Source organism: Cheilinus undulatus, linkage group 16 (assembly GCF_018320785.1).
Source record: "Cheilinus undulatus linkage group 16, ASM1832078v1, whole genome shotgun sequence".
Taxonomy (NCBI): domain Eukaryota; kingdom Metazoa; phylum Chordata; class Actinopteri; order Labriformes; family Labridae; genus Cheilinus; species Cheilinus undulatus.
In genome coordinates, this window is record NC_054880.1 from 4,052,985 (window position 1) to 4,071,871 (window position 18,887).

Genomic DNA, 18,887 nt, shown 5'->3' on the forward strand with positions numbered 1-18,887 from the left:
TAAAATCACGAGTAAACAACATCCTTGGTGTAAAAGCTGATTTAAGATATATTTGCTTTTTTCTGTCTGGCGATAAAGGTCCATCTAAATTTTGACATGTTAAATGTGTATTCTGAGAAAGCATATTTGAAACTCTAGCCCAATCCCAATGTCCACACTCACTCACTGACTATGAGGCGCGCCCCCGCTAAGTCTGTGAGGGTTTAGGGCTGTCCCACTGTCAAATCATAAAGTCCGTGAGGGATCTCTTGCTGACTTTTTGAGCCTTTCATGCACCCTTTCCGTGAGTGGGCATCTCTGCAGACTTAGCTTGAGGGAATTACCCATAGTTCATTGCATTATGACGTATGGGCGAAATTGTAAACAAAACATGGAAGGTGCAAAAAAGGGGTGGACGTTGCAAAAAGAAGTATTTTTCCTGTAAGTATGTTATATAGAAAAAAGCCTCCACTGAGAAAATAAGTCTGTAAGTGAGGCACGCTTGTTTTTTTTTATCTTTGTTTTAAGCTCTGCAGGATGCCGACTGTCCCATTCCTGTTTCTACTGCAGCCTCATGAACTCAATCACTTTTCAGGTGCAGTCAGTTGAGTCAATAAGGATTCAGGGGTTCGTGGGGAATTTGAGATTCAGCCTACCTTTATTCTGGAAGACAGAAGCGTGCACAGGAAGGGGTCATTTTGCTTCCGGGTCATGACGGCAGTTACCAGCCGAGCTCACTTTGCGTGTTTAGAACATCCAGTGTCCTAACGGAGGAAAGCTACCCCAGAAAGGTGTCCAGGTTTGACTTTCCTCCCTCTTTTTTGACTCTTGGATGTTTGTAAAATGTCCGGGTCTCAGGGACTTTCAGGTTTGTTTCCTTTCTTCTTCTCCAAACTTGTTTGCTGTGTTTCTGAGAGCTGATCCTGTAGCTAACGTTCACATCCACGTGTAGCATATTTTAAGCATCAACTAACTTTTAATAAGAATATCACTTTGTCCCCCGAATTCGACAACCATTCTATAACATTTGTCTAATGTGATTCCTTATTTTGAGTAATAATAATGACGGAAGTTGGACCTTATTTGTTTATGTGTGCCATAACCTCGGCAGCTAACTGGCTAGCCGTTTGTTGTGAGTGATGACGTCAGACATAGAGGAATTCTCGCGATGCTTCTCATTCAGTTGCAGCTTTAATACAGCGTGCAACGAACTTATCCCTATCAAAGTGTATGTAAGTTACATTTCAGCTTCATTTGATACCAGTTTGAATTTGGAGCTGAGCTGTGTATGTGCATTGCGCCCATGAAAAAATGCCAAATCTGCTCTGCAAAGCATCGTATTTTGCTCAGGCCTTTGACTCCCAAAACTGAGGCGAGAGAAAGACACGTGAGACGAGATGACTTGAGTTGAGCTGTTTACTAGTCTTGGTCAGACTCTGACATACTGGAGCCAGACTGTCTCTGACTGGCACACAAGCTGTAAGGAAACAATCCTTGACTATAGGAACAAACAGCATTTTATCTAACTCAAGAATGTGAGTTTAGACTATCAACCCAGGAGAAGAGGAGAGACGCCTAGAGTCTCCGCTCCTGACAGTACATCTTGACCTGGGACCTTGAATGACTTAACAGAACATTTATGAGGCATTAGAAATATAAGGAATATTGGAAATTTCCTTAAAAATAATGTTTGAGCTGTTGCTACAAAGTTGGAAGCATAGCATAGTCCAAATTGTCTTGGTATGCTGAAACATTAGCATTGGCCTTCACTGGAGAGAAGGTGCCAAGCCCAAACCCGTAAAAACAGCCCCATTCCAGTATCCCGCTTGCACCAAACTTCAGAGTTTGGCACACTGCAGTCAGGCCGGTAACGTTCTCACAGCATTCACCAAACACAGACTCACCCATCTGACTGCCAAACAGAGAAATGTGATTCATCACTCCACAGAATTCATCTCCACTGCTCCACAGTCCAGTGTCGATGTGTCTTACACCACTCCATTGGACGCTTGGCATTGAACTTGGTGATGTGAGGCTGCTGGCTATGGAAACCCATTCTATGATGCTCCCGCCACACAGTTTTAGTGTTTACATTAATGCTAGTGGAAGTTCAGAGCATTGACCAAGCACCTTAGCAGTTGTAGACCATGACCAAGACCAAGACCTCCATAGGGAGGCGCATCCTGAGCCCAGCCACTAGGGGTGTAAGAAAATATTGATACACTGATATTTCGCAGTGCAATACTGTATCGATATTTTAAAATGAATGACTTACTTTGTTAGTGTGGTGGTTTGCAGTGTAATTTCACCCCCTGACCACTAGGTGGCAGCAGGCACCACCAGCTGGCAGCAAGCAGTTGACTGTTCCCTTTTCTCCTCTGCTTAGATGATGAGATCACGCGGGACTTCTGGTCTGAGCGAGCCGGTTGTTGGCCGACACAGCAGTGCAGTGTCTGCTGCATATGTAGCTGATATGTGGACTTATTTTGGCTTCCAAAACATTAAAGACTGTACAGACTTATACAGGAGTCAAGGCGTTTGTAAGATATGCCACACCAGAGTGAAGTACTCAGACAACACGATGGACCTGACAACACAGCGATAGCTTAGCAGGTAACAGCTGACATGAGAGAAACTTGCTAAAGCTACCGCTGAATTTTACTCATGCAACCATAAATACAGTCAGTACTTTTTTTTAATTTGTAAGGACCTGTGCCGTGTAGTGAACGTTAGTAATGACGGCTTCCGTAATACGATCAAAACACTGGCCCGTCACGTCATGTCCTATATGAGGATCAGCTTGTGTCCCATAGTGTCCCATAGTGTCCCTCCACAAGCACCTTCTCATTACATAAAGACATACAAGCTGATATACCCTGAAATATAAAATAATTGAGTACATTTACTCTATATTGATTTACTTTTTCATTTTTTTTTCATAATAATCCCAAAAGCATTTTAATTCACTTCAAAAAATGGGAAAAATCCTCATCTTCAGATTGCATCCAGGACCATATATTTTATAATACACTATATTTTTATTTATATACAATACATATAATTTTTATACATTTTTATTAATAGGTTTATTCTGTTATATTCCATATTAGGTTAATATTGCATAGCTGTTACATACAAATATATATAAATATCACAATATATCACCCTGCTCACAGTATCGCAATATATCGTAATATATCGATATCGGCAACCCTATATTGGGATACGTATCATATTGCCAGATACTTGCCAATACACACCCCTACCAGCCACCCTCATAAGGAATCTCATTTCGACCTCTTGAACCAACAGTCTCATCCTATGGGTCATTACCCAAAGGTTGTAACCATAGGTGAGCGTGGGGACAAAGATCGAACAGTAAATTGAGAGCTTTGTCTACCAGCTCAGCTCCCTCTTCACCACAATTGTCTGGTACAATGTCTGCAGTAATGCCACTGCTGCATTACTTTGCCTTTCAATCTCAAGATCCTTTCTACCTTCACTTTTAAAAAGACCTTACATACTTAAAGTCCTTCACTTGGGGCAAATACACACTCTCCACCTGGAGGGAGCAATCCACCTTTTCATTGTCCATCAAGCAGAGGAAGCGTGAACATTTTAAAAATGTTATGATTTAAGCGTAAAAAGCGTTAAGAATTATTTCTGATAATAAGGCATGCTACACCTGTGTTTGATTTTGTTCTGTTGGAAATTAGAGGACATTTCAAACTCTGCTCAAATACTGCTGCATTTATTATATGATATTTGGCTCATGATACATTGAGCTTTTTACTCATATATTGTATTCAAATGTGGGTCATGCTCTGGTCCTACCAGTCTCCAGTCACAGGTTTAACATGTACAAAAGCAGTGGTACCACCTGTTGTTTTTGAAGTGTTTGATACTTCACTGACAGTCATGATTCATCAGAGCATCCATAGACACTCTTTACTTGTTGTCATATATTTCCATTTCTATTAGCGTCTTCTTTTTCATCTGTGGTAGTTTTGAACATTTTGGTATTTGGCTAAATGGGCCTAAAGAAAATATGAATGTCATTATTTACTCTTCAACATCTTTTTTTCTTAAATACAAATCAGTTTCCCTAATTGTGTGTTTCTGTATTCTAGTTTTTCATGAAGAGGTCCAGCAGCTGTCAGTGAGTACAGAAGAGATCTCCTCTGAGAAGCAGGAGAGGAGCTCCAGTTCGAACCAAGAAATAAGCAAGCCTCTGCAAATTAAAGAGGAGCCAGAGGAAGAATGGAGCATTCAGGGGGGAAAGCAGCTTCAAGGACCAAAGGGAGATGATATTATCAACTTCACTTCTGTTCCTGTCCCTGTGAAGAGTGAAGATGATGAGGAGAAACCTCAGTCCTCACAGCTTCATCACATAAAAATTGAGGCAGCCCGGTACTTTGATCCAGAGAGAGATTTACAACCAGAGACTGAGGTCAAGACTGAAGACTCATCTGATTCTGGGACTGATGACAGCACTGATTGGAGGGAGGCAACAGAACACCAGTCATGTTCAAGCTCAGTGGGAAAAATCCCCAAAGAGAGAGCAAAGACTGAGAAGAAATTGCATATCTGCTCTGAGTGTTGTAAAACATTTACAGACAAAAGCCAACTTAAACACCATATGAAAAGTCACACTGGAGAGACACCCTTTAGCTGTTCTGAGTGTGGAAAGAGTTTTAAATACAAATGGTCCCTGAAACAACATATGCAAACTCACACGGGAGAAAAACCCTTCAGCTGCTCTGAGTGTGGGAAGAGATTTAAATACAAATGCTCCCTTAAAACCCATATCAGATGTCACACGGGAGAGAAGCCCTTTCACTGCTCTGAATGTGGAAAAAGTTTTACAAATAAGCACAATTTTAAAGCTCATTTGAGAATTCACACAGGAGAGAAACCTTTTGGATGCTCTGAGTGTGGCAAAACATTTTACAGCCTGGAAGTTTTGAACAAACACAAAGCAGTTCACATAGGAGAGAAACTCTTTAGCTGCTCTGAGTGTGGTCAGAGATTTACACATAAAGGAAGTTTGAAGACTCACATGAGAATTCACACAGGAGTTAAAGCTTTTGTCTGCTCTGAGTGTGACAAAAGATTTATTGATCAAAAAGGTTTAAACAGACACAGCGTAGTTCACACCAGAGAAAAACCATTCTGCTGCTTAGAGTGTGGTATGAGATTTACACAAAAAGGAAGCGTGGCCAGACATATGAGACTCCACACATAGAAAGATCCTTTTGCTGCTACTTCTGTGACAAAACATTTACTGAGGGATGTAATCTGATTTGAATGGAAAAAAGTTAAGTTGTCTTGAGTGTGATTAAATGTTTCATAAGTAAGGTTATCTGATACAACACGTGAGAATTCTTATGAAAGAGAAACTCTTCAGCTGTTCTTAGTGTGATGAATGATTACGTTAGTTTAATCTGACAGCTATGTGGCTCATCATACAGGATCAAAAACAGCCAGAAGCAGAAATTCAAAGACATTTACATCGCAACACTGAAATCAATACCAAAGGCTTTTGTGAACCTGAGACTGACATCAGCATTGTGCACCTCTAAGAAAATGTGAATTTCTTTCAGTGATTATATAAAACACTACTGAGAAACCACTCTGGTTGTGGTATTGTATTATTTCACTTTCAATGTTGATGATTTCAGAATGTTTTAGATCGTTTTTCTGTTATTTGTTCTTTTTACAATGATTGTTAAAATCTTTAGAGATAAAAAGCACTTAAAAACCACAAAACCTTCCCTTTGTCTTTCATTCTTCATATTACCAGACCAACTTCTGCTCAGACACTGCAAAAATACCGGATCCTATAGAGTCAGATAGAAATGTTTTCCACAACTATACCAAAATAATGAATTCCTTCTTTTGTAACATATACTGCTAGACTTTTAGAAACTGTCAGCCAGAATATGATGAAAGAAATAGAAAAAGATTAAAATGTAATCCTTTATATTCAGCTGTCATTTATAAATCAAGCTCTCTGTTTTTAAAAATACATGAAGTGTTCTTAATCTCTTTAATGACTTGGAATTATAGTAACATAACTGTACTGATGTTAGAACTGAGTCCGATGAGACGTAGGTTTTTCTTTCTGGTCAGAACTCAGACACGACAAGGATACCAGAGGCTACAGTGTCAAATAGACATGTTTTCCACAACTATACCAAACTAATGGATTCCTTGTGTTGTATCCTTTTGAATTCAGATATCTTTTAACAGCCATGCTCTCCCCTTTTTGTGTAACAACTGTTGTTAAAAATGCATTTCATGTAATCTTAATGTCTTGGACAATTTCTCTTCCAAGAGCTGGTGTCCCAGCCATCATGAGCAATCAGTGTAGAAGGTTCTTTATAAGAGAGGTAAACAAGAACCTGATGGTTACTCTGACTGAGCTCCAGAGATCCTGTGTGGAGATGGGACAAAGTCCCAGAGGGACAGAAATCACTGCTGCCCTCCACTGATCTGAGCAGAGTGGCTAGACAGGATACTCCCCTCATTGCAAAACACATGAAACCCTGCTTGGCTTTCATTCAGAGTCTTTTGGTAATTCCTGTGGGCTTTCATGTGACGACAATAAGAAGCATTTTGATTTTTCAAATTTTGAAATTTAACATCAGTATATAGAATCATGAGTTAGCAAAATCCTTGGTTTTAGAGCTGATAAATATAGATATATATATATATATATATATATATATATATATATATATATATATTTTTTTTTTTTTTCTTTCTGTCGATATAGGTTCATCCAAATAATGACGTGTTATGTGTGTATTCCAAAATAGCATGTTTGAAACTCTACCTTTACTCTGGAGGATAGAAGCGTGCACAGGAAGTGGTAATTTTGTTTCCGGGGCACTTACCAACCAAGCTCAGTTAGCGTGTTTAGAACATCCAGCGTCCTGACAGAGGAGAGCTACCTGATACGTGTTCAGATTTGACTTTGCTCTTCCTTTTTTGGCTCTTGGATGTGTGTGAAATGTCCGGGTTTCATGGACTTTCAGGTTTGTTTTCTTTCTTCTTCTCCAAACTTGTTTACGTGTTTCAGAGAGCTGATCCCGTAGCTAACGTTCACATCTACATGTAGCACATTTTAAGCCGCAGCTAACTTCTGATAAGAAAAGTACTTTGTTCTCCGAATTCGAGAACCACCTGATGTCTAGTTGATGATTACTTGTCTAATGTGATTCCTTATTTTGGTATTTATGACGGCAGCTTTATTATTCGTTCGTGTGTGCCATAATCTCGGCTGCTAACTGGTTAGCTCTGTTTTTGAGTGACAGCGTCAGACACGGAGGAATTCTGGCAATTTTTCACATTCAGTTTTAGCTTTAACACAGTGGTTCCCATCCCCCCTCCCCCCTTAGGGAGATCAAAATATTTTCAAGCTGTCTGTATGTTCAGACAGTGATCACTGAGTCTGTACACGGTCTATGTCTTCCTCAGTTTCTGATCAGTTACTGTGCTTGAATAATCTGCTACAGTGTCCTGTCTGTTTACAGCAGTGCCCCTCAACCTTTTCAGCCCGTGACCCCCGAAATAAAGGGACCAAAGACCAGGGACCCCCACTGCACCTGAAGGTGGCTAAACACAACCATGAACATGTGCAGTGCAGACAGGGCTGCCCATAAGGGGGGATAAAGGAGAGAGCTTTTTGGGGCCCAACCAAACTGGGGGTCAGCAAAATCATGCTCTGTTGTAAAGTTAAATTGTGGTATCCATATTTTATATTTCACCTGAATAATAACTACTCTTATCAAAGAAACAAATATATTTTTTATTCATTTGTGTAGTGAGTAGACCTCTTAAAAATATAAATCCTTTTTCTTAAAAATGGAATTAAAATGTGTTAATAATTGCAACAAAATGGTGGATAAGGTGGTGAAATTGGATTTTAGAAGTAGCAGAAATGGGTTAGAAGTGTAAAAAAAATCACCAAACAACTGCAAAAAGGGGTTAAAGTGGCAAAAATTGCTATAAAGTGGCATAGAAGGGTTTGCTGAAGCAGAAATTGGCTGAAATGGGTTAAACTGGCAAAAACAGTCATATCAAATAGTGAAATGTGGTTAAAAAGGGCATACAAATTGGGGTTAATATTGGCAATAATGGGTCAACAGAGCCAACAATAGGCAGAAAGTGGCAAGAATTGGTTTAGAAGGGGCAAAAACGGGCAAAAAAAGTGGTGATAAAGGTTTCAAATTTGACATAAATTGGTTTTGAGTGGCAAGAATGTGCCAAAATTGGACTGAAAAAGTGATGAAACGGGTTAAAGCTTTGCAAAATTGGTTCAAAGTGGCAACAGTGTAGTTTAAAAAAATATTCTTAGTTTCTTTTAAGACCGGCTCAGACTACACAAATTCAGCCAGATTTAAGCCCGACTGTGATGTCGCAGCTCGTCGTCAAAATTCGGGCCTGATTTTGAGAGTCAGGAACGACAAACCGTCTTGTAGTGTGAAATAATTAACAATGCGTTCAAGACTCCTTAAGATTCCTCATGACCACGATTCAACAAGACTAGCATGTCAGAATTTTTCGTACATGGTTGTCTAGTTTGACACCCTGACCTGACGTCAACGACGTGAATCCTGACGTCTAACAACAGGAGAACATTTGCTCTTTATTTTTGTATCATCATTCACAAGATTTACCAGTTTTATCCCCTTTTATTTCCTAAAACTATGTGAATTTTGTTTGTTTTTTTTTTTTTTACGTTATCACATGCATACCTTAAGTTCTATCTGAAGGAGAGCCAGGCCATATTGTCCTCCTCTTGATACATCCATACTTATTATCCATAATCCAATCCATCATTGCTTCTTATTTTCCGTTTTTGAGCAAAAGACTGCTACAATCACACAGAGCGCTCCTGATGTAGAGTGATTGACACTCTTTGGCCCGCCCCCCGACAACCTGTGAACTCACACTCAGTGGCGGAGATGGTGGTGACGTCAGCATACGCTGAGCGATCTGGATCACTCTTGTAGTGTGGCCAGGCTGTCGGCCAAGACGGGACAAGATTTTGGTTGCACAGTCTGGCATGGTGCCATCGTGAACGACCAAAAAAATCGTGTAGTCTGAGCCGGCCTTAAGGCGTCTGGAGACCCCTCTCAGTGTCTCACAACCCCCAATGGATTCCCGACCCCAAGGTTGAGAACCACTGGTTTAGAGCCCAATAACACTGGAGTTTACTTTGAGTCCTTGTTGTGCTTGTCAAATAGTTATTATAATTTTCTCTCTCTCTCTCTCTCTCTCTCTCTCTCTCTCTCTCTCTACAATCTGATTGGTTGGGATGGTGTCAGGGCCGTCCTGAGGCTTCATACTGTAATGTGAGCTGAGCCTCAGGATCAGGTGCCTGAGGGGGCTCTTCTCCAGGGTCTCCTATTGGTAAAGTAGAGCTTTTTGATGGGAGGAGCTGGGGTCATTGGTCTTATGGTGTTTGTAAAATCTGATGGCTCTTTTTTGGATGGGGATTAAGAGTGTATATTGGCCCAATTCTGCTCTGCACCCATTGTTGGTGGTGTTTCTGTGAAAACTGACAATACTCTTACAGATCTCTGTATGCAGGGTCTCTATGGGGTGTTTGTCCTATATGTCATCATTTAGAATTGTAAAAGGACACCACCCTTCACTACCATAGTAATATTGGTTTGATTACTGATTTAAAGATTTGGAGTCAGATTCTGATTGGTAGATGATGACATTTCTCCCATTCTTTCTGAGCTCACTCACAGCTAGATTAAAATTTCCTGTGTGAGTGATTTTTAGTCCTAAATATGTGTATGCATGTGTGTGTTCTATTTCCGTGGATCCTAAAGTAAATCTCTGTTGGTTTCCCTTACCTCTGGATCGATTCTGGAATATCGGAATTTTGATTTTTTTCTAAATTTAGATCTGATAGAGGTTTTGCAGATGAGCTAGTTGCTGTTGTAATGCCTCCTTGGATGGAGCCAGCGGTATCAGATCATCTCATCTAGGCATCTGATGTCCGAGTCAGAGAGGGTGACACTAGGTGTGTCTGATTGTTCCTGAGAGTTAGCCAGTTCATCGATGTAAATATTAAACAGGATGGGGCTGAGACTGCAGCCCTGTTTCATCTCTCAACTATGGTAGAAAAAGTCTAGTTTCCATTTCTCCAATTTTAACTGCAAACTTCATATTAGTATACACAGTGTTAATAATGTCGTAGACTTAACCTCCTTCTCCCTTTTCAATGTATTTTAGAAATAGAACATAATGCAATGCTTTTTTGAAATTCTCACAACAGGAGTAGATTTTCTGTTTGTTTTTGTGAATGTGTTTTTTGATCAGGATGTGGAGGGTGTACGTCTGACTCTTGTTTAGGACCTTCTGTGTGCTGAGAAAGTCCTTCGGTCAGCTGTTGAGGATGCTGCAGAATAATTTTCCCCGGCTGCTGCTGACACTTCTGCTGCTGTAACTGTTTGGGATCTCATTCTTAGATCATTACCCAGAGTTCATGATCGTAGGTCAGGGTGGGGCAAAGATTGAACAGTACATTAAGAGCTTTGCCTTCCAGCTCAGCTCCCTCTTCCCCACAATGGTCTGGTACAATGTCTGCAATGCTGCCATTGCTGCATCAGTCAGTCTGTCAATGCCTTGGTCCATTATACCTTCACTCCTGAAAAAGAGCCTTATATACTTAAACTCCTTCACTTGGGGCAAAGACACTCCCCACCTGGAGGAGGCAATCCACCGTTTTACAGTAGAGAACCCCTGCTGGACTGCTGTGACAGTTTGTGATGAATACAAATACAAATATGTTACACCACTAATAGATAGGTAAATAGATAACACAAATATCAATGAAATCCCTTTTCATTGCCCATAAACTAGAGGAAACAGTGCTGTGCTTTGTACATATGTAATGTAAGTTTTGAACATATTGGTACTTGGCTAAAGGCCTTGAACAACTATAAATTTCAATATTCACTATTTAAAGTTTTTTGTTAAAATATGAAATCAGTTTCCCTTACTGTGTGTTTCTGTGTTTTAGTTTTCCACGAAGAGGTCCAGCAGCTGTCAGTGAGTACAGAAGAAATCTCCTCTGAGGAGCAGGAGAGGAGCTCCAGTTTGAACCAAGAAAAAAGCAAGCCTATGCAAATTAAAGAGGAGCCAGAGGAAGAATGGAGCAGTCAGGGGGGAGAGCAGCTTCAAGGAGCAGAGGAGGATGGTATCATCAAGTTCACTTTTGTTCCAGTCCCTGTTAGGAGTGATGAAGAGGAGGAGAAACCTCAGTCCTCACAGCTTTGTCAAAGTCAAACGCAACAGATGGAAACAGGAGAGGGCTGTGGTGGAGCAGAGGCAGCCAGTTACTTTGATCCAGAGAGAGATTTACAACCAGAGACTGAGGTCAAGACTGAATACTCATCCGATCCTGGGACTGATGACAGCACTGACTGGAGAGAGGCAACAGAACACCAGTCAGGTTCAAACTCAGTAGAAACAATCCCAAAAGAGAGAGCAGAGACTGAGAAGAAATTGTACATGTGTTCTGAGTGTGGTGAAAGCTTTATTTACAAAAGCCAACTTATAAAACACATGAGAATTCACACGGGAGAAAAACCTTTCAGCTGCTCTGAGTGTGGAAAGAGATATAAACACAAATGGTCCCTTACAGAACATATGAGAATTCACACAGGAGAGAAACCTTTCAGCTGCTCTGAGTGTGGAACAAGATTTGAACACCACTGGTCCCTTAGGGAACATATGAGAATTCACACAGGAGATAAACTCTTCATCTGTTCTGAGTGTGGAAAGCAATATAAAAACAAATGGTCCTTTACAAGTCATAGGAGAATTCACTCAGAAGAGAACCCTTTCAGCTGCTCTGGGTGTGGGAAGAAATTTAAATTCAAATATCTCCTTAAAAAACATATGCGAATGCACACTGGAGAGAAACCCTTTCACTGCTCTGAGTGTGGTCAGAGATTTACACAAAACAGTCATCTGACAGCTCACATGAGAATTCACACAGGAGAAAAACCTTTTGGCTGCACTGATTGTGGCAAAAGATTTAGAGATCAAATGGGTTTTAACAGACACAAAGCAGTTCATACTGGAGAGAAACCCTTTAGCTGCTCCGAGTGTGGTTTGAGATTTACCCAAAAAGGAAGTTTGACAGTACACATGAGAATTCACACAGGAGAAAAACCTTTTGGCTGCTCTGAGTGTGGCAAAAGATTTAGCGATCAAAGGGGCTTTAACAGACACAGGGTAGTTCACACCAGAGAGAAACCCTTCGGCTGCTTAGAGTGTGGTCAGAGATTTACACAAAAAGGAAGCTTGACTAAACATATGAGATTTCACACACAGCTACTTTAGAGACTGAGCTTAATCCTGAAGCCTTTTCTGAACCTGAGATTCAGATCATTATTGTGTCCTCTTTCAAAAATTGTGAACTTACTTTACAAAGAATACCCCTTCCCATTTCATGCTGTCTGCGATGGAACAAAAAAGAAAAGAAAAAAAAGAAACTGTGAATAAGTTTTATAGTTAGTCGTGTCAAAGTTTGTGTCACCTGATAATGAATCATTAGACTCACCTGTGGTTGGATTCTTGTTCATTAGAATTTTGTGGTCTAAAATTTAGCTTTGCTTCCAAGACTTTCATTGGAGTGTACTCATTTTTGCAACATGGTCTTGAATGATCTTGTTAGGACAATTACTTTTTTGTGTAATTATTGAGTGCTGTTTTTGCTACAAGATTGTTTTCTTTTTCTCCGGAATAAAGCATGTAGGTTGAAGTTGCTGTTATTTTTATGTTACATACAGTGCATTCAGAAAATATTCAGACCCACTTCACATTTTCAGTTTATGTTGCAGCCTGATGCTTCTGTTTTTTAATTTTTTTTTTCCCAATCTACACTCAGTGCCCATAATTACAAAGTGAAACTGAAATTTTATACATTTTTGCAAAAGTATGAAAAATAACAACACCTGAAATTTAGTTGAGGTTCCTCCTAAAGCAGCAGTTTAATCTGACTTAGACCACAGTTCTTTAATAAAACAAGAGCAAAGAGCCACACTAAAAGCGTTTGTTTGGAGAGAAGGTGTTTATTCACATCTTTGGCTTGAATTTTAGCCACCAACAAGCTCTGCCATTCAAACACTCCGGCAGTGCTAGCCTGTGCTACTCAGGTTAGTACCTAAATAACCACTGCTTATTTGATCACCTGTTATCTTATCATTTATTTGTAATAAATATTCATATAAAAACCAAGTGGTTTGTTTGTGCACATCTATTAAAATTCTAAATGTTTCCTGTCAGAGATTTCACTAATTTTGGAATGAGACCTCATATTACACAAACTAATCCTTTGTTTAATTTCTCACATAAACAGATATCAATCCAAAATTTTACATGAGATGAGATTAAGAAATACTAATTTAATTGACAAATCACTTCCAAAAACCACACTTGCTTTTGTTGTTTAATAAAATTGATCAGCAAAATGCTTCATTATGTGATGCGAGAATGTGTTACAATTTCATTATCTTAGTTCTTTAAATGTAGTTTTTTTTCAATGAACTTGCTTTTTCTTAATGTCCAAATGTTGAAATATTCTTTCATAGAAACATGAATACCATGCATGCCATCAAATACCTGAGATCATGACCTAAACATAATTAGAAGCATTTTTCTAACTTGAATTATGAGTTCAATGTCATTCAAATACAAAATTATGAGTAAATAGAATTTGCTTATTCTTGCAAGGGGACACTCCCCTTGCCACCATTTTCAAAGGTTACTACAGCTTTTTTATAATGTAATATTACTCTTTCAAAAATGTAGTTTAACTATATGTAGTGTGGAGCAATATAGACACTTTTAAAGTGTTAAACCTAACTCTATGAGTCCGATTAGCACTGCAGGTTTTTCTGTGTTTTTTCTGTGGTGGGACTTTACTTGAACAATCTGGTTGGATATATTTTCACTTGTTGTAATTGTCAAAAAGAAAAGGTAAGATTTACTCTATGGCTCCTCAGCTGCTACTCAGAAGTCAAAGTAAACTGATGTAGGTACTTTTTTCTTTTACTTGAGAAGATTTATAGACCAGTACTCTTACTTAAGTTAATTTACGCCAGTGTAACTGAACTTTTACCTGAATATAGTAGTTGTGTACTTTTTCCATCTCTGATTCAGAGCATATTTGATGCCCCACTTTTATTGTGAAGGCCAGAAACGTCGAAAGGAAGTGGTGTTTCTGCTTCCGGGTCATGGAAGCTTGCTCCTGCGACGAAGTTGGCTAAGATCCAGGGACCTAAAGGAGCGGAGAGATCCATGAATTTAGCCCCGACTTGACTTGTCTCTTTTTTTTCTTAGACTCTTGGATGTTTGTAAAATGTCCGGGGTTCAGGATCCTCCAGGTTTGTTTCTTTCTTCTTCTCTAAACTTGTTTACCGTAAACGATTCAGAGAGCTGAGCCTTTAGCTAACGGTCACATCCACATAGCACAGTGTTAGTCGCAGCTAGCTTCTGATAACGATTACATTTTGTTTTCCAGGTTTTCAGATGTCTTTTCTGACTGACTCATGTGTGATGATTGAAATAAAAATTGTAGAATTTGTTGTTAGAAGTGAAAATCCGGCAGATAACCAGGGCTGATAGGGCGGGCCACATCCTCGGCTGCTAACGGGCTAGTGGTCGTTACTTGAGGATTTGTAGTTCTTCATAGTTTGAAATCAGAATAAAAAAGACTTTTGGTTGTCCCTTACACATGCATTGCGAACGTAAACACAGACGTAACTAGCTGCCAAAATCAACAGTGGTTGCACCCGCCAAAAAAATTACAATAGATATAGTTGCATCATACACCGTATTTCATCATTTTTTTACATACCACACTTATGTGAACGATAAAAAAAGATGAAGGTCACGGTTCTGTAAAATCACCACCAGAATATGAATACAGTTCTACAGAAAGCTAAAATATTTCATTACTTGTTTTATTATTACTGCAACAGTAGCATACAGGGAAGAAAATTTGACTCTGTATTTTTTTGTGCAGACCAGCCTTTTACTTCTTTTCAAATCCAACAAAACATCATTTTTTCCCTTTGGTCCCTTTCCTAGCACCACAAAATTATTCCCCCAAACTAAATCAACCAACTAACCAATCATTCAATCAATCAATCAATCAATCAATCAATCAATCAATCAATCAATCAATCCATCCATCAATATTTATTTGTACAGTGCCAGTTTATAACCAAAGTAATCTCAAGCCTCTTAACAAACAGGGCAGGTCTAGACCGTACTCTCTGCTGTCGCCTAATATAATACACCAGCATTAATAATTAATATTAAGATAAAGACTATACCCTATTTAAAGAAAGACCAGCATTAACTTATTTCTAATCAATACAGCATTGAAGTAGCATTGCTTTTGGATTCAATGTAACTGTATTATTATAGAAGTTTGAATGATTTAAAACAAAAAAAAATAATGGCAGTGAAGAAAAAATATTTCTAAAATATATTAAGGAGAAAATAGCATCGCAATTAGAATCTTTTTTAAATTACCTCAAGATATGAGATACCTATAGTAGTCCTACTAAATTACCTCAAGATATGAGATAACTATAGTAGTCCTAATAATTATAGTTGTAATAATAATGATAATAATAATAATAATGATAATAAAATATATTTTTAGTAAACGTTAAAGTTGGAGTCAGGTAGATCCACATCAGCAAGGATCTAGATAAATCTATATACTATAACAGAGCTAAGTAATGGATGTCATAGATGAATAAAATTATGCAATTTCACTCTTTTTTTCACAGACTCTCTTGTTGTCAGGGGTGAACATAGAAGGCATATCCTTACTCAAGTAGAAGAGCATAAAAAATAACCACTCATAACAGCAAAATATAAAACCTTACTGGCCCCAAAGTGAGTAGGCACACCAGGAAAGTGCCCTATGTTCAAGAAGTACCTATGTGGAAAAAGTACATGACTATTGTACTCAAGAAATGTACAGTTACTCTGGTTAAAATGTACTTAAATAAAAGTAAAAGTCCTGGTCTTTAAGTTTACTCAAGTAAGGCCGGCCACACACTACAGGATTTTAAGCCCGATTTTAGGCTAGATTTGACCCCCCTGACGATTGTGGGGGCGTATACCGACTGGAGCCTTGTCGCAAACAATTATTTGTCTGAGTAGTCTGCATGAGTGTGGTGTCAACACGGTTCATTTACTGCTCCAAATTGCATTGTAGCCTCCCAGACCCTGTATCGTAAATATCAAACATGTATTTATGATTCTAGGTTGTAGTGCCGCTGACGGAGTACCCACAACAACCAATGACAGCAAGTACACCGGGTAGCATCACCTGAAGGATCATACGTACTTTGATCACTCACAACCAAAAAAACAACTGTACCTTAATTCCAGCCAGGATTTCTTCCTGAGTTGTTCCCTTGTTTTATGATTTTTGTTGCACCTGTAATGCATGCCAGGACAGCCTGTTGTGGAGAGACAGCAAGACAGTATCGACAGACATCCGTGGGTTTTTTCTGAAGTCATGTGATCACATGAGGTCGTAGGCAGGTTGGCAGGTGTGTGGTCTTCAGTGATCTGACAGTCTGGCTGACTCGTCTAGTGTGTGCGTTCAGAGGATTAAAGATGAAAGATCTTTGGAAATTTTCCTGAAGTTTGTGATCCCCCATGGTTTTAAAGTCATTTCATTTTAAAATCGTCTTGTGCGTGGCCAGCCTAAAGGTTACAAGTATTTGATTTAAAGTTTACTCTTAAGTACTGAATATCTACAAGGGCTAAACTGTTTGGGGAAATAATCTAATATTGCATTGGCAATTTGACTTGTGATTCCTCATGTTATGCATTTCTCAGCAAATCCAAAATGATATTTCATGTTGGCAAGTTTTGTTTTTATATGATATAAGCTTCCCTTACTGAGTGTTTCTGTATTTCAATTTTTCCTAAAGAGGCGCAGTACCTGACAGTGTGTAAAGAAGAGATTTACCCTGAGCAGCAGGAGTGGATGTCCAGTCTGAATCAGGAGATTAGTGAGCCTCTGCACATTAAAGATGAACCAGAGAAACTGGAAGGAGAGCAGCTTCAAGAGCTAGAGGAGGATGAGATCTTCAAGTTCACTTTTTGTCCTGACCCTGTGAAGAGTGAAGATGATGAGGAGATACCTCAGTCCTCACAGCTTCATCAAAGACAGACTGAACAGATGGAAACAGGAGCTGATGGAGAGGACTGTATACCAGAAGCAGCCAGGTATTTTGATCCAGAGAGAGATTTACAGCCAGAAACTAGGGTCAAGATTGAATACTCCTCTGATCCTGAGACTGATGACAGCACTGATTGGAGGGAGACAAAAGAAGACCAGTCAGATTTAAACTCAGTGGAAAACATTACAAAAGAGAGAAAAAAGGATGAAAAGAAATCACATAGTTGCCCTGAGTGTGGCAAAACAGTGAAATACATACGTCATCTTACAGATCATATGAGAATTCACACGGGAGAGAAACCCTTCAGCTGCTCTGAATGTGGCAAAAGATTTACCCATAAAGCAAGCATGACTCTACACAGAAGGATTCACAAAGGAGAGAAACCCTTCAGCTGCTCTGAGTGTGATCAGAAATTCACTCAAAATGCTCATCTTACAGTTCACATGAGAATTCACACAGGTGAGAAACCCTTTGTCTGCTTAGAATGTGGCAAAAGATTTAACCGTGAAACATGCATGGCCAGACACATGGTAGTTCATACCAGAGAAAAACCTTTTACTTGCTCTGAGTGTGGGAAAAGCTTTACCCAAAAAGGAAGTGTGACTGCACATATGATAATTCACAAAGGAGAAAAACCTTTCAGCTGCTCTGAGTGTGGTCAGAAATTTACCCGCAAAGGAAGTATGACTGAACACATGAAAATTCACAGAGGACAACAGCCTTTAATCAGCTGCTCTGAGTGTGGCAAAAGTTTTACCCGGAAAGGCAGTTTGAATGCACACATGAGAATTCACAATGGAGAAAAACCATTTAGCTGCTGTGAGTGTGGTAAAAGATTTTCCCGAAAAGTAATTATGACAAAACACACCAGAATTCACAAAGGAGAGAATCCATTCAGCTGCTCTGAGTGTGGCAAAATATTTAATTTGAGGTGTGGTCTGACAGTTCATATGGCCCTCCTTCACACAGGAGAGAAACCCTTCAGCAGCTCTTTCAGTGTTGAAAGATTTGAAAAGGATCATCATCCTAAACCTGACGTGCCACATCACAGAGATACGGATAGCTTTGACTGCACTGTTTGTGACCAAAAGTTTGCTTTGCTGTATCAGTTAAGACTTCACAAGTGTGTAGGCAATCCACCTTCAGAGCCTCTTCAGGACAAAACTGGGGGGACAAAAGAGGATGAAACAGGAGCCGATGGAGAGGACTGTAGAGGATCAGCAGCAGGCAGGAACTTTGATCCAGAGAGAAATTTACCACCAGAGATTGAGGTCAAGACTGAAGAATTTTCTGAACCTGAATCTGAAGACTCATTTTACTGGAAAGAGAATGAAGAACATGAGTATTATTTAACCTCTGCAAACTAATGAATGCCTTTTGGTGATATGATAGACCTCTCTGAGTGAAGTAATACATTCATCTGGAATTATCTCTTGAAGAGGCAGAAGAACTCACACAGAGAGAAACCATATGACTGATGTAATTTTATATATGTATTTTTAATTTCTGATGGTTTATGACTTTTATACTTGTTTATTTATGTATTTTACAAATAATGCTTGTTATTCAAATCCTGCAAGGTAAAAAGCACTTTTTTTGTCATACTCAAACAAGATAACCTGGCACGCCAGATGGAGACATCCATCTGGTAAATCA

At 39.2% G+C, this 18,887-nt stretch overlaps 2 protein-coding genes across 2 annotated transcripts; both read left to right on the forward strand.

Annotated features, from left to right (window-relative positions):
* Positions 1-720: 720 nt before the first annotated feature.
* Positions 721-13,192, forward strand: LOC121523482 (zinc finger protein 599-like). The gene is made up of 4 exons (XM_041808392.1): positions 721-847; positions 4,110-5,208; positions 7,561-7,595; positions 11,027-13,192. Exons 1-4 carry the CDS (start codon positions 823-825, stop codon positions 12,352-12,354), a joined length of 2,487 nt encoding a protein of 828 aa, XP_041664326.1. The 5' UTR covers positions 721-822; the 3' UTR covers positions 12,355-13,192.
* Positions 13,193-14,265: 1,073 nt separating this feature from the next.
* LOC121523966 (gastrula zinc finger protein XlCGF57.1-like) lies at positions 14,266-18,887 on the forward strand. Its single transcript, XM_041809079.1, has 2 exons — positions 14,266-14,399; positions 16,980-18,887. The coding sequence occupies exons 1-2, from the start codon at positions 14,375-14,377 to the stop codon at positions 18,596-18,598; spliced, it is 1,644 nt and encodes a 547-aa protein (XP_041665013.1). The 5' UTR covers positions 14,266-14,374; the 3' UTR covers positions 18,599-18,887.